The sequence below is a fragment of the Haematobia irritans genome, chromosome 3 (assembly GCF_050003625.1).
Source record: "Haematobia irritans isolate KBUSLIRL chromosome 3, ASM5000362v1, whole genome shotgun sequence".
Lineage (NCBI taxonomy): Eukaryota > Metazoa > Arthropoda > Insecta > Diptera > Muscidae > Haematobia > Haematobia irritans.
In genome coordinates this window covers 38,328,862-38,346,214 of record NC_134399.1, presented here as the reverse complement: position 1 = coordinate 38,346,214, position 17,353 = coordinate 38,328,862, and the positions used below count along the sequence as shown (strand labels likewise).

Genomic DNA, 17,353 nt, shown 5'->3' with positions numbered 1-17,353 from the left:
CTGACATCACGACGATATCACAAAAATAAGTAAATGTTTTTCGACAAATTCAAGGAAATTTGTTAAATGTAATTATTTTTTTTAACATGTTAAAGAAAATTTTGTAGTTTGAAGGAAACAATTGGAGTTCAAAATTGCAAGAATGTCTTTAGTGCCTTAAGAAGTTCAAGACGGGCGCGTTTGTAGTAAAATTTACACATTTAAAGAAATAATGAATTACGAATTTAGTAATTCTTCATGCTTTATTTGTGTATAATTTTTCCCGTTGTTTAGTTCATTTAACTAACGTACGCAAAAAAATATAAGAGAAAAGGAAACTTTTCCCAAATATATGTTGATAATTCCATGAACTAACAAAAAGTTAAATTGGCTTTAGTGAAATAACATAAGTAGTTCAGGTTTTTTAGTGTACATTTACAACTAAAATCTAATTATTCTTTCTATATTTTTATAAAATAACATATTTCTATAATGATCCGTATCAGTCATAAAATGCATTCGTCTTTTTACAGTACATTTATAATATGTACACTGAAAAAAAGCATACCCGCTTCCAAAGATTTTGTCCCTACATTTTTATACCCTGCGCCACACTGTGGAACAGGGTATTATAAGTTAGTGCATATGTTTGCAACACCCAGAAGGAGAAGAAGGAGTCTTTGGCAAAAATGCTCAGAGTGGGCTCCTGAGACGATATAGCCATGTCCGTCTGTCCGTGAACACATTTTTGTAATCAAAGTCTAGGTTAGGTTAGGTTAGGTGGCAGCCCGATGTATCGGGCTCACTTAGACTATTCAGTCCATTGTGATACCACATTGGTGAACTTCTCTCTTATCACTGAGTGCTGCCCGATTCCATGTTAAGCTCAATGACAAGGGACCTCCTTTTTATAGCCGAGTCCGAACGGCGTTTCACATTACAGTGAAACCACTTAGAGAAGCTTTGAACCCCTCAGAAATATCACCAGCATTACTGAGGTGGGATAATCCACCGCTGAAAAACTTTTTGGTGTTCGGTCGAAGCAGGAATCGAACACACGACCTTGTGTATGCAAGGCGGGCATGCTAACCATTGCACCACGGTGGCACAGTCTAGGTCGCAGTTTTAGTCCAATCGACATCAAATTTGGCACAAGTATGTGTTTTAGCTCAGAATAGAATCCTATTGATTTTGGAAGAAATCGGTTCAGATTTATATATAGCCCCATATATATATTTCGCTCGATATGGACTTATATGGCCCCAGAAGCGAGAGTTTTACCCAATTTGGTTGAAATTTTGCACTACAATTGGTCAGTTCAGATTTAGATATAGCTCCCATATATACCTTTCTCCCGATTTACACTCATATGACCACAGAGGCCAATTTTTTGCTCCGATTTAGTTGAAATTTTGCACAGGGAGTAGAATTAGCATTGTAGCTATGCGTGTCAAATTTGGTTGAAATCGGTTCAGATTTAGATATATCTCCCATATATAGCTTTCGCCCGATTTACACTCATATGACCACAGAGGCCAATTTTAACTCCGATTTAGTTGAAATTTTGCACAGGGAGTAGAATTAGAATTGTAGCTATGCGTGCCAAATTTGGTTGAAATCGGTTCAGATTTAGATATAGCTCCCATATATATGTTTTTCTGATTTCGACAAAAATGGTCAAAATACCAACATTTTCCTTGTAAAATCACCACTGCTTAGTCGAAAAGTTGTAAAAATGACTCTAATTTTCCTAAACTTCTAATAAATATATATCGAGCGATAAATCATAAATAAACTTTTGCGAAGTTTCCTTAAAATTGCTTCAGATTTAAATGTTTCCCATATTTTTTTTTTACTAACATTGTGGTCCATCCTAGTGCATTAGCCGACTTAAATTTTGAGTCTATAGATTTTGTAGAAGTCTATCAAATTCTGTCCAGATCGAGTGACATTTAAATGTATGTATTTGGGACAAACATTTATATAGCCCCTACACATTTGACGGATGTGATATGGTATCGAAAATTTAGATCTACAAAGTGGTGCAGGGTATAATATAGTCGGCCCCGCCCGACTTTAGGCTTTCCTTACTTGCTTGTATTGATTACGAGCCAAAGAAGGTGATAATTGAAGTAAGGGCAGAATTCTCTTTAAATTTGAGCTTTGCCTATTTGATTCTAGGAAACATATTTTAATATATTGTGTTTTTTAGCTTTTTTCTTCACGTGCTATCAATGTCCAAAATTTGTTAACGACAATATAAATTTCCAAATTCGACTCGATTGCAATTAAAAATTATGCTATATTTCAAGTAAAAGACGCCTTTAAAATAAAGTGTTAAAAAACATCGCCTATTTTTAAACGATTTTGTCTTTGTAGCCATGATGTAAAAAGCCAACAAATTTAAAGACGATTTCATTAATTTTGAAGATTTTTTCAGAAGTATTAAAGCCAAGTTAACCTTAGTAAAACGAAATTTTCTTTCATGTTAGGATACCCAAATTTTACTCGAATCACAACTATACTCCCAGAAAAAAGTGACCCCTTCTTTAAGTTAAAATGAGCTCATTGTGAAGAAAGTTGAACTTCGTATAGCGCCAAAGACATTTTTATTTTTTTGAACGATGTGATTTTCGTCGAAATTAGGTAGAATGCATTCCATATATTAGTTAACATTTTCCTATTTTTTTGTACCACTATACTACAGAATGAAAGAATTTAACTGAATTGAATTCATATATGAATGATTTTATTGATCTCTTTTCATTCATTTGGACAAATCTTACATATTTGTGGTAAACCTTTTATTTCAAAATTAGAACTGCTTACCTTAGTTTTTAAATACAATTTTATAAATTGCCTATATAATTTTTTCTTCAATAAAATACATGTTTTATTAATATATTAAATATATTCATTAAGAATCAACAGGATCGATTGGCCTTGAAATATTAGTTTATTATTCCACTGTGAAACGTAATTTTTTTTCTTTTTCTTGTACATTTCACTTTTAATAAATTGCTGCGTAACGATTTTGTCCTCCTTTTACAATTTCAATACCTACAAATATAAAAAAATCATAAACCAATTTTTTCACAAAAGGTTAGTGTCACTGAATATTACCTGATAATTGATTCCAAAATGTTGGTGTTTTCTTTGTTTATACAACATCACGAACATTGATAGACTTATTATTATTTATGTTCAATAATTTTCAAAAAACGAAAATTTTATTTGTTGTTTTATTATTTTTTAGCAATCTCTCCGTATACCATAACAACGCGATTCCAACTAAAAAAACAACACACGCGCAAACATATCGATTACATCGATGACAGGTATCGATTGCAGGTAGATAAAAGAAATATAGGAAAATTTCCTATATTCTAACAAGTGTGTTCCCTTAAGTTTTGAAAGGATTGAATACTTCATAGTATGAATTAACTAAAATATTTTTCTATGCCAAGTGTTATTCGTATGTACACAGAAAAAAATTTCACCAAAATATTTCCAATTAAAAAGTTAATTGAAGGTGAATGTTTTTTCAATTAATAAATTAATTGATACAATTAACTTTTTAATCAAGATAGAAACATTAAATTAATTAAGTCAATGATTAAAAATTTTAAAATTTTTAATTAAAAAATTAATTGATACAATTAACGTTTTAATCAAATTCGGAAGACTAAGTCAGTTAAAAAAAGTGATGAACATTTCAGAAAGTAATTGAAAATAGTTAACTTTTTAAATAAAAAATTAATTGGGGTTTGCATTCAAAATCAATTAAATTTTTAATTGAATCAATTAAAAAATTAATTGAAAATTGCTAATAACATCAATTAATTTTTTAATCAAGAATTTTTTCTATGCCCAATTAAAACTGTGATTGATACTATCATTTTCGTGATTGAAGACATTTCAATTAAAAAATTAATTGGATCAATTAATTTCGTGATTGAATCAGAAATTTTTTTTTGTGTGTATGATAAGCTTTCTATAATAAAGGAAGTCAGAATTATCATTTCATAAGAAATTTTACTAAATTTGAGGAAACTTGGTTTTAGTTCGGATTTTGTTTATTTTTACGAATGCTTTGTCATCAGTGAATAAAATTTTCTTGTTCAGTAGTAAATTCTTATACCCAGCGAAGAAAACAGTGTTAGTAAAATTCCATTCCTTATTCTATTTAGTTAATGAACTATTCCTAACTGCTTTCAGTTTAGGATTTATTTACTGAAACATGTATATTTTATTATTTTACACAAAAGTTTAACTTAATGGAAATAAAATGGCTAAACTAAATTGATGAATATTTTTTCCTTTGGTTTCGAAGGCACTTTTTTCTGGGTGTAAGGACAAAACGACTTCATTGACGAGGAAAAAAATTTATATCAGAGAAAAGTGTCCCCTATGCTAAGCAAAATTCTTTGACCTCGTTCAGTGTAGCATCCCCAGTGTAAATCTCCTTTTATAGTTGTTTTCTTGTGTCAAAATATTTTTGATGTTTGGCTAGTATCCAGTGCCGTCTTTTGTCCCAAGGGCTTGTCAGTGACACACACTCAGAAATCGACCAAACCCCAAATTTTTTTCAGGTGACATTTCTGAGCATTTCAAAGCTGCTCTAAGTGGTTTCACTGCAATGTGGAACGCCGTTCGGACTCGGCTATAAAAAGAAGGTCCCTTGTCATTGAGCTTAACATAGAATCGGGCAGCACTCAGTGATAAATATTTCAGTGATAAAAGATAAGTTCACTACTGTGTACACAATGGACGAATAGTCTAAGTGAGCCTGAAATATCGGGCTGCAACTAAACAAGTTTTACAATGCTGGGAATAATTCCATCCAAAGGCCAAAGAGAATACTAGATTCCAAATTGCAGGCTATCTATTTCATATAATATTTTTTTGTTGTATTTTTCAGATGCATCATTCAATGGATCAGTTAGACATGTTGGATCCGACGGGTTCGATGACTACGCTTGCTCCCATATCAGAAACACCTTTAACACCTACGCACCAGCATTTACATGGATCCTACCACAGTATGAACCACATGATGTCACATCATCATCCGAGCGGTTTAAGTGGACATTCAACGGGTAAGCGGGGTCATTGTTTTGACCATCGTTTTCGTTCGAATATTTATTCATTGTATCGACTATCTTTCTCTTTCGCTCTTTAGGTCATCATGGTCATTCTGCGGTACATCATCCTGTGATAACGGCAGCAGTTGCTGCAGCGGGTCTACATCCCGACACCGATACAGATCCTAGAGAGCTGGAGGCATTTGCCGAAAGATTTAAACAGCGTCGAATAAAACTGGGTATGTTTTGGAATGGATTGATATCCGGAAGAGTGTGACTAATAAAACTATTTCAAAATCTAGGTGTCACACAAGCCGATGTTGGAAAAGCACTAGCGAATTTAAAGTTACCTGGAGTAGGGGCCCTCTCACAAAGTACAATATGTCGATTTGAAAGTCTCACACTATCACACAATAACATGATTGCATTAAAGCCTATCTTACAAGCCTGGCTTGAGGAAGCGGAGGCTCAAGCGAAAAACAAACGGCGAGATCCTGATGCACCGAGTGTACTTCCTGCCGGCGAAAAGAAAAGGTAGACAGCGTTCTGGTTAATGTCAATACATCGCAATTCAGAAATTAAGAGAGCATCGCAACTCCAGTGAGCCTATCAATTGCATATGCCCTCAGTAATGAAAATTTAATAAAATAAAAATGTATTTGAATGATATTGGAAACGTAGCATTTCGTTGCCATGTGATTCACATGGAACACTGGAGTATGCCCAAAATTTTACCCAATATGTCACTATACTCTTAAAACATTTTTGAGACCAAAGCTTAGATCTGTTCAGTTAAAGCGATTCATACATCATACAGAGTACAACTCGATTATATTTGCAGTTCATTATAAAGCGATCTTGTCACAGAGCATGGCATCACCTAACAAAAGTGTGGAACAGCTCATAGAATATCAACAGTATTCTTGAGAGGGACCAGACACTGACCAAACGTCAAGGATTTCTTTTAACTCCCCGTTTCCCAAATGGTTATGTTAAAAATAGGATTGGGTTCAGCTCAGCCTCATGACGACAGACATACTTTTTCTCTCGTTCTATGTTTTTTTTTTTTTATTATGAACTCCAATCCCTCAGTATCTGTATTCCAACCCAAATTACGTTACGTTACGTTTTAAAAGCGGGACTGTAACCGATGATATGCTAAAATTCTAAACAGACATTCTACATTCGCCTCTTCTAATTAACATCACATTACATATGACTATTCTCTTTCTGTTTCCCCCATAAAATAATATCAAACTTTCGACTGTGTCATAAGACCACACATACGTTCACTCGTTAACTCAGCTAACGAGACTGGAGAAAATTCTACCTGCCAAACTGCCAAACAATTTTATTTCTGTAGAAAATTTGTCAAAATTTTATTTCTGTAGAAAATTTTGTCAAATTTTTATTTCTACAGACAATTTTGTCAAATTTTTATTTCTATAGAAAGTTTTGTCAAAATTTTAGTTCTATAGAATATTTTGTCAAAATTTTAGTTCTATAGAATATTTTGTAAAAATTTTGGTTCTATAAAAAATGTTGTAAAATTTTTCTTTATATAGAAAATTTTGCCAAAATTTTATTTCTATAGAAAATTTTGTCAAAATTTTATTTCTATAGAAAATTTTGCCAAAATTTTATTTCTATAGAAAATTTTGTCAAATTTTCTTTCTATAGAAAATTTTGTCAAAATTTTGTTTCTATAAAAAAATTGTCAAAATGTTATTTCTGTAGAAAATTTGGTCAAAATTTTATTTCTATAGAAAATTTTTGGAGAGGAATATTTTTCAAAATCTACCAAAACATCAAGAATTCTACCAATCTACCAAAAAAATTCACCATTTTTGGTAGAATTCTACCGACTTTGGCAACCGCCACTTGACTCATTTTCATAAGAATGCTATTATGGACCGTCAGATGGCTCTGAAAGCTAAACCAGCGTTGAACCTAAGCAATCTTAATATCGTCCCAAATGTATCACAAACGTAATACAATTAACTAAACAGATCGAGAATAATACAAACTGACTGACAAGCTATAGTAGCCATAAATTTCATATAGAGTATAGTGATATTGGAATAATTGTTTTTCTAAAGTAATCTATATCGAGTCTTTTTTCAAGAAAAAGGACTTCCATTGCGGCACCTGAAAAGCGATCTCTGGAAGCGTACTTTGCCGTTCAACCGAGACCATCTGGTGAGAAGATAGCTGCCATTGCTGAGAAGTTGGACCTGAAGAAGAATGTGGTTCGAGTCTGGTTTTGTAATCAGAGACAAAAACAAAAACGTATGAAATTTGCAACACAACAACAATGACATTCAACTAATACAACAACACAATTAGGTATAGTTAGCAGTGTTACACCCTCGATGACTGGACACGGATCTGCGGGGTTTGGTTACTGATAGCCGATGTTTCCTGGAGACCACTACATGTAGATTTCCACCCAACAACACCACCTCTAACACCAAAGAAGCCCCTAGACGAGGACGTGAGCACCCCCCTAACCATGATGACCATGAAGACGGACACCAGAGAGCGTGCACTTATAACCCACTTCGAAGACCGCCTTCATGGACTCACACTCTTTATGATGCCAACAATCAAATGCGATTATTTATGGAACGATCAAAGCAAACAATGGACCAACATATCAAATGCAATAACATTACAACTAATGGTAAATTTTTCACTTATGACAAACAAAGAAAGATCGTACATCTCAAACATTTCTTCTATACCCCTTAGCACTAACATCTCTTCTTCTATAGACAGACAAAAAATAATGTTTTTCATATATTGAAGAATCGCCCATTTAAATTTGATTGCTTCTGAAAAGAAAATTTCATTAAAATTAAGAGAACAAAAAATGTTCATTGATATAACGAAATATTTTCATTAATACAATGAAAATATTCGTTAATAGTACGAAAGGTTACGTTGATGAACAGAAAATTCGTTCGACCTTAAGTTCAGCCGGTCGAATCTTAAATACCCACCATCATGAATCAAATATTATAGTTTCCTTATAAAACTCTTCGTCATAGTGGACCAATTTTGGATACATAGAATTTGAGGAGGGTGGATTTGATCACAGATACATTAGCAAGCTGATCGGTCCAAATGTTACGCTGGTGTTAAATTTAAAGTTTTTACATATGGAGCCGACTTCGGATCTTGGATTTATAAGAACAATTTTTGTTGTGCAGGAATCTCGAATAAGAGCGCAAGAAAATCTGATGTAAAAAATTCTTTAGAAGGTTTACTCCTAGAGTCGTACAATTTGGATGATCGACGCACTGATCTATCACCTCAAGAAGTTACACCGGTAGACTGACAAGAATTAAAATCGATAGATTGGTCCATATGGGAGCTATATCAAATCATGGACCGATACACACCATATTCGGCACATAAACACCTCTATATTTCCAATTTCAGGTAAATCGGACAAAAATTACGATGTCTAGACCGGGGGCTATAGCACAACATAGACCGATGTACACCATATTCGCTCGCCTGTAAAATACCTCTAGATTTTCAATTTCAGACAAATCTGATCAAAATTGCAGTTTCTAGACTCTCAAAAAGTCAAAACGGGATATCGGTCTATATGAGAGATATACCTAAACATGGACCGATTCACATCACATTCAGCATACCTAGTTATGGGCCTATAAACCTATATATAGATTTCCAATTTTTAGGAAAATCGGACAACAATTGCGATGCTCAAAATCCCATATTGGGAGAGTCGATTTATGTGGGGTTCTACTAAATGGACTCCTCGTGCAGAAGTTCAAGCAAATCTAAGCAAAACTTTGGCTTCTGGGGCCATGTAAAATATTGGCAAAATCCGGTGTTACTGCAGAAGCCAGAAATCGTTTCAAAATAGCGGAGTTGACAGCTAAAACGAAATTTCATACCCCCGAGGTGACCAACTTTCAACGCCTACAGGTCAGCCCGTGGACCCACTAGGGACCCACAAATGCAAACTTAGAGAAAAACACCTCAGCTTTCACACACAGAAGAAATTATGTTGATATCTTTATCCGTTCAAAAGTTGCAGAATTATTTCCTAAAAAAAGCGATTTGGAACCACTGTGCGGCATTCCACATTGCGGTGAAACCACTTAGAGAAGATTTGAAACAGTCAGAGATTAGGTTAGGTTAGGTTAGGTAGCAGCTCGATGTATCAGGTTCACTTAGACTATACAGTCCATTGTGATACCACATTGGTGAACTTCTCTCTTATCACTGAGTGCTGCCCGATTCCTCCTTTTTATAGCCGAGTCCGAACGGCGTTCCACATTGCAGTGAAACCACTTAGAGAAGTTTTGAGACCCTCAGAAATGTCACCAGCATTACTGAGGTGGGATAATCCACCGCTGAAAAATTGTTTGGTGTTCGGTCGAAGCAGGAATCGAACCCACGACCATTAGCGTAGCTAGACAATTTTCCTAGGGGGGGCTATAGCCCCCCTAGCTGAAAATTTATATACTGAACTTATAGGTTCAATTAATGTTTTATTTCATAAAAATGAATAACAATATAGGCATCAAAATAACTCGACAATTAATTTATAATAAAGCAAATAAAGTAGTTCCACACTTTTCCCAGCAAAAAAATTGGGAGTTGTTCTAATGTCACAACTTTAAAAGCACTTCCAAAAATGTCCTCACAAAGAAGTTAATTATTTTAACTGCACAGGAAGTTTTTTACTTCATTTTTTCATATTTTAATGCGTAATTTTTCTTTTAAAAAAGGTAAGAATAAATAAAATGGTACAAATTATTCAAATTTTGCCACAAAAATGCTAAATTCATTATAGAAATTTTTATAGAATTTTTGAAAATATTCGAGGGAAAACGTTTCAAACAAGCGTTAGAATGCATTAAAAATCATAAAAAATATAAAAATTAATTATTTGGGAAAACAAAACAAAATTTTTTAATTCACATTCAAAACACTGAATTTGGATCACAACTTAAGAAGTGATGCAAATTCATTTCAACGGCTTTTGAAACGGTGGACATTCGTTCTATGACAATTTCATATTACATTCATCGCTTCTCCGCCAATTTTGCACCACTTCCGGACCCAAAAAGAAGATTTTCACTTCTTTTTGGCTATGCTTTTTTGCAGCATTATTAAGATATTAATTTATGAAAGAATAGTATCAATTACTATTTTTTAATTAAATTGACTAAACCAGACTAAACAAAATAATAAAGGAGCTTTAGTTATTCAACTAAATCAAAAGTTCAACCACAGATTTATTTTATAAATATCAGATTTCAAACATTGCCATCGGCAACTGCTACCACAACCAAGCGGAAACTTTGTGCGGTTGTATATACTTGTTTAATTTTTAGAAAAATGTAAAATCGTAAATAGGTTTTCAAATTCTGGGGGGGGGCTAAAATTTTTCTGGGGGGGTCTAAGCCCCCTCCCCAGAGGCCTTCCTACGCTTATGCCCACGACCTTGTGTATACAAGGCGGGCATGCTAACCATTGCACCACTGTGGCTCCCAAACGGTCAGAAATGTCACCAGCAGAGAGAGGGGATAGTTCTCCGCTGAAAAACTTTTTGATTTTTGGTCGAAACTGGGTTTGACCAGTGCACCACGGTAGACCCCCCCCCATTCCAATATATGTTTCCCAAATATTTTATATGAATTTATAAGAATTTCCACCTCTAAAATTTTTTTGTTTGCTTCTGAATATATGAAAAACAGTGTTTACAGAAGAAATCCTTATTCATTTTCAAAGTATAGCAATTGAATTTTCATTTCTCTCTTTTTTTTCTATTCATTACAGATAATTTTTTAAACCCGGGAACTACGACATTGATGTGTATAGTGAAATTAAATATGTATATCAAATTCGGAAGCCTTCAAGGATTTCTGGAATTCTCTTTAAGTTTATTTTTTTAAGGAATAACAATGTCGTGGTCTCTATGCTTCCTTTAGAGTACTATGCACACCCATGCAAGCCACTTAATTGAAATGCATTCAATCTATGTATGTATGTATGTATGTGTACGTGCAAGTCCTACATCTACTGCATGAGAGAGGAACATTTCTTTGAAACTGGAATGATGGAACTTCAAATGAAAGCACACCCATGCACTCGGAAATGCAACGAATTTAACCTGTTGCCAAACTATAAGTATAACAATTAATATTTAATTTAATTATAAACAATTGAGGACAAGGTCGCCTTTGGAGATAACAAATGAGGACGATGGCCAGAAGAAACTTTGGTTAGTCGGATCTATCGATGACTGTCATAATGGAGACCGTTTTAAATTTTTAATAAATTTTTACAAAATACTCCTAAGACTAGAGATGTACAGAATACTAGATTTACAAATGCAAAAAACCAAAAACCAAACAAACTTACTATTTGGATATGTATGTACATATTCCTATACATACTGACATCCATACATACCTATGTATAGAAACATATACGTACATATAAAATTATGTACGTCATATATTCTTTATATGAAAAACAAAAAATAAACAAATAAATAAAAGAAAATGTAAAAGCTAAAAAGTGAATAAAATAAAAATTAAAGAGAAAGAATTATATTATAAAAGTAAACAATTTAATAGATTTACTTTTAAGTAGTTTTGTATCTACATAAGTAGCAATAAATTTTAATACCCCAACCGCAGTTTTACTTTATTCCAAATCCACAAGTATTCTTTTTTCCATCTTCTTTCAAATTGAAATTTGTAAATATGTAACAAGCAAAATGAAACTAACAAAAACAAACAAAAAAAAACAATAATAAATATAAAAAAATTATCTTGTTAATTTCAATTAAATACTAACTGTAGATGTACTATTACCAAATGTAGCGGATAATAAAGTTTAGTTGAAAACCATTCTACTTTACTGTGTACAGCGGAATAAGAAATTCTTCGATAAGCTTAGAGTTCCAAGGGAATTCCGCAAATATGGTTTTGGTCGATTTTTCAGGTATGTCTTCTGAAGACAATAGACGAAATGATTATTATGGCGAATGGTGTTTCGTATGAATTTCGTAGCCCGTGCATACACTGAATCAAAAAAAGGCAAAATTCAACATTTTATATTGCCAAAAACTAGCGAACCTTTCAAGGTATTTCTTTAAACTTTTGTTTCAGATTGAATATTTTGCCCATCACATATTACTTTAAAATTTCAATTTCAGTACTGCCAATTTTACCGCTTTATCGTCATTTTGCCAATTTTTTACTCAAAACATAGAAAATGTGATTTTTGCTTTTACACAAAAAAAAAACAACCGAAAGAGAGCCGGAGAGAGACTACATTTATCTGTGGTCAGATAGGAAATTGCAAGTTTTTGCTAGAGTTTTTTTTTCCAGCAAAATCTTGCAAGACGTATCATATGATTCCAGCTGAAATGTAAATTTTCCGTACAGTGTGGCCATTTTAGCATTTTTACAACTAAATTTAGCATTTATTTTTTGTATTTATCCGTAAAAGTTTCATTTAAACTTTTTTAGCTTTTTTCAATAATTAATTTAGATTTTTCTACATTAGCGTAACTAGACAATTTTCCTAGGGGGGTGGGGTTAAAAAATTGGGAGTTGTTATAAAGGCACAACTTTAAAAGCACTTCCAAAAATTTCCTCACAAAGAAGTTAATTATTTTAACTACACAGGAAGTGTTTTAATTCAATTTATATAATTCGATTTTTATATTTTTTATTTTTTTCCGAATATGATAAAAAAATGAAGAATTAATAAAATGATACAAATTATTTAAATTATGTTGACAAAATGATAATTCCATTCTAGGAAAAATTGCGAATTTTTGAAAATATTCTACTCAAACGTTCCCATTTCCCATTATTTATTTGGGAAAATATTACAAAATTGTTTAATTCACACACACAATTTTTTTTCTGATTCAATCACGAAATTAATTGATCCAATTAATTGTTTAATTGAAATGTCTTCAATCACAGAAATGATACACACAAAAAAAAAATTTTTCTGATTCAATCACCAAATTAATTGATCCAATTAATTTTTTAATTGAAATATCTTCAATCACGAAAATGATAGTATCAGTCACAATTTTAATTGGGCATAGAAAAAATTCTTGATTAAAAAATTAATTGATTTTATTCAGCAAATTTCAATTAATTTTTTAATTGATTCAATTAAAAATTTAATTGATGTTGATTGCAAAACTCAAATAATTTATTAATTGAAAAAGGTAACTATTTTTAATTACTTTCTGAATTGGCTTAAAGTTTTTATTTGGATTAACAAATGATTGGTTGAAATACATTTTTCATTAAAAATTAAAAAAAAATTAGCACTTTTTAACTGAATTAATCTTCCGAATTTGATTGAAAAGTTAATTGTATCAATTAATTTTTTAATTAAAAATTTTAAAATGTTCAATCATTGACTTAATTAACTTAATTTTCTATCATGATTAAAAAGTTAATTATATCAATTAATTTATTAATTGAAAAAATTTTCAACTTCAATTAACTTTTTAATTGGAAATATTTTGGTGATATTTTTTTCTGTGTAGTATCAATCACAGATTAAAAAATTAATTGAAGGTCAATTAAAAAATTAATTAATCCAATTAAAAAATTAATTGATATTTGCTTTTAATTTTTTCAATTAAAAAATTTGTTGAATCAATTAAATTTTGAATTGAATATTTTTTTAAAACTCAATTAAAATTTTAATTGGAAAACTTTTCGTGACATTTTTTTATGTGCACTGAATTCGGATCACACCTTAAAAAGTGATGCAAATTCAGTGCAACGGTTGTTGAAGTGGTGGGCATCCGTCCTATGACATGCCCATCTTAGATTCATCGCTTCTCATTCCAGAAAAAAAGTAAACTCATCATTAACGAAAATGAGGGTTTATATTAGAAAATTGTAACTAAAATATTTTAGTAACTGCAAAATAAGTTAATGATTTTTGTCAAATTGAGGAAAATTTATTAAATAGAATGCTTTTTCTGTTTTTTAATAAAGTGCATATTTTGGAAAAAATGGAATTAAAAATTGTTAAAATGTTTTTATAGCGCTATAAAAAAGTTCACAATTTAAGTACAATTTTCTCATTTGTGAAACATATAAACTCAGTTTCAGCAAACGTCACCCGCTCAGCATTTCAAAGTTCCATTTCATCTAGAGGTGTGCACGTGACGCGAAATTGTCGTGAGTCACGCTCATGTCAACGGCGTGAGTGTGCGTGAGCGTGATAAACAAACCAAAATGTCGTGCGTGAGTCACGAAAACAATATCTTTGTGAGTGTGCGTGAGTAACGAATTACGCTCACGAAAATAATCCCGCTCTCCAACATAAAACACTTAAAAGCTAAATTCATTTGCAATTTTAGTGACACATAGGATGTTAAGAGTTTAATAACGCTCTCGATTTTAATCGTGATCATGATTTCAGACACGTCCCTCAGGTAAATTACTCATAAAATTATTCGTGAGTCACGACACATTTCGTGAGTCACGGTTTTTTCGTGAGTCACGACATTTTCGTGCGTGAGCGTGAGTAAAATGTTACTCACGTGCACATCTCTAATTTCATCCTCATCGCTGCCACAGACTCGCAAGTGACACTGCAACAATCGCCAACTGTGATGGGAGAAGCGTATGATAAAGTATGAAATGTATATGAAAGTATTTTGCCATCACTATTGTTACAAGAGCCATTTTATATTTTGTGAAACACCAAGCGCAACTACGAGGGCAGTTCGGAAACTTCTTAGCCTATCAATGAAAGAGAATAGTTAGTTTTTCAAAAATATTTTTATTTTTCAATATGATCTCCTGAAACTTCAATACACATAGTCCAACGCTTTTCTAGCAATTCTATCCATTGATTAAAATAGTTTTCCTCAAGGTCTTCAAAATAGTGGTTTACAACTGTAATTGCATCTTCATTTGAGGTAAAACGCTTGCCAGCAAGGATTTTTTTTAGATTTGGGAACAAGTAAAAGTCACTGGGGGCTAAATCAGGAGAATAAGGTAGGTGGTCAAGAAACTCGTACTTTAATTCGTTGATATTAGCCATTGTTAAAACACTCCTGTGCGCTGGTGCGTTGTCTTGATGAAAAATTATTTTTTTTTGTGTTGTAAGCCAGGACGTTTTTCTTGAATTTGTAAATTTAATTGATCAAAAAAGTTGCAATAGTACTCTGAATTTATTGTTTTACCCTTTTGCAGATAGTCAATCAATAAAATACCTTTGAAGTCCCAAAAACCGTTGCCATAACCTTACCAGCCGATTGATTGTTTTTGCCTTCTTTGAGGCACTTCCTCCAGCTTCAGTCCATTGTTTGGATTGTTCTTTTGTCTCTGGAGTATAGTGGTGGATCCATGTCTCATCAACAGTTATGAAACGACGCTTAAAATCCATTTTATTTCGCTTAAAACGATCCAAACAAGCTTGAGAAATGTTCATTCTTATGCGTTTTTGATCGACTGTTAAAAAATGCGGCACTCATCTTGCAGAAAGCTTTTTCATCTGTAGTTCTTCATGCAAAATTAAATGGACTCGATCATTTGAGATGCCCATGATATTAGCAATTTCACGCACTTTTATTCGTCAATCATTTAACACCATATCATGCACTTTGGCTACAATTTCTGTTGTTGTTGCTGTTTTTGCACGTCCACTACGTGGTTCATCTTCAATGCTTGTACGACCACGTTTAAATTCAGCAACCCAATTTTTTACTGTTGCATATGAAGGAGCACTTTCGCCTAACACATTCACCATATCATTATGAATTTCTTGTCCCGATAAACCTTTTTTATGCAAATATTTAATGACAGCACGCATTTCTAATTTTTCCATTGTAAAAAAATTGCGGATGCGTCTTTTTTGAACACCTGTTACTATATGAAGGAGTTGCCAGATCAAAACAAAACTTAACATGTGTTCATGACAGAGATGGAAGTTTCCAAAAGACTTAACTTTTTCTGTTTATACCGCGCTTTTTGTGCTGGTCTAAGAAGTTTCCGAACTGCCCTCGTAGCTTCTTATAATTTATTTAAATAAAACAAGTATATACGGCCGTAAGTTCGGCCAGGCCGAATCTTATGTACCCTCCACCATGGATTGCGTAGGAACTTCTACTAAAGGCTGTCATCCACAATCGAATTACTTGGGTTGCGATAACACTTGCCGATGGCAAGGTATCGTAAAACTTTTTAACACTGTCTTCTAAATTATAAGTTAGTCCATAAGGGGTATATATTAAACAAAAAAAAACCGATTAAATACGTATATAATTCAGTTTGACAAAATTTTCTATGGAAGTAAAATGTTGACAAAATTTTCTATAGCAATAAAATTTTGACAAAATTTTCTATAGAAATAAAATGTTGACAAAATTTTCTATAGAAATAAAATGTTGACAAAATGTTCTATAGAAATAAAATGTTGACAAAATTTTCTACAGAAACAAATTTTTTACAAAATTTTCTATAGAAATAAAATTTTGACAAAATTTTCTATGGAAATAAAATGTTGGCAAACATTGCTATAGAAATAAACTTTTTACAAAACTTTCTATAGAAATGAAATTTTGACAAAACTTTCTATAGTAATAAAATTTGACAATTTTTACATGGCTGTTAGAGGCCATATACTAACGAAATGTACCAAATTTCAACCGCATCGGATGACTTTTGCTCCTCCAAGAGACTCCGGAGGTCAAATCTGGGATCGGTTTATATGGGAGCTATATATAATTATGGACCGATATGGACCAATTTTTGCATGCTAGTTAGAGACCGTATACTAACATCAGGTACCCAATTTCAAACGGATCGGATGAATTTTGCCCCTCCAAGAGGCTCCGGAGGTCAAATCTGGGGATCGGTTTATATGGGAGCTATATATAATTATGGACCGATATGGACCAATTTTTGCATGGTTGTTAGAGACCATATACTAACACCACGTACTAAATTTCAATTGGATCGGATGAATTTTGCTCATCCAAGAGGCTCCAGAGTTCAAATCTGGGGATCGGTTTATATGGGAGCTATATATAATTATGGACCGATATGGACCAATTTTTGCATGCTTGTTAGAGACCGTTTACTAACATCAGGTACCCAATTTCAAACGGATCGGATGAATTTTGCCCCTCCAAGAGGCTCCGGAGGTCAAATCTGGGGATCGGTTTATATGGGAGCTATATATAATTATGGACCGATATGGACCAGTTTTTGCATGGTTGTTAAAGACCATATACTAACACC

The 17,353-nt window shown here is 32.7% G+C and overlaps 1 protein-coding gene across 4 annotated transcripts in view; it reads left to right on the top strand.

The window, feature by feature from the left end:
• acj6 (abnormal chemosensory protein 6) overlaps positions 1-11,885 on the top strand; it is a 102,071-nt gene extending 90,186 nt beyond the window's left edge. For 2 of the 4 annotated variants that reach the window (XM_075300361.1, XM_075300359.1), the window contains 6 exons: positions 4,901-5,078; positions 5,162-5,302; positions 5,366-5,597; positions 7,189-7,352; positions 7,410-7,746; positions 10,887-11,885. In XM_075300361.1, the coding sequence (XP_075156476.1) occupies positions 4,901-5,078; positions 5,162-5,302; positions 5,366-5,597; positions 7,189-7,352; positions 7,410-7,471 (777 nt within the window). In that variant the 3' untranslated portion in view covers positions 7,472-7,746; positions 10,887-11,885. The remainder of the gene's footprint in view (positions 1-4,900; positions 5,079-5,161; positions 5,303-5,365; positions 5,598-7,188; positions 7,353-7,409; positions 7,747-10,886) is intronic. The other 2 variants (XM_075300362.1, XM_075300360.1) reach the window with 1 other exon arrangement.
• Positions 11,886-17,353: the final 5,468 nt, after the last annotated feature.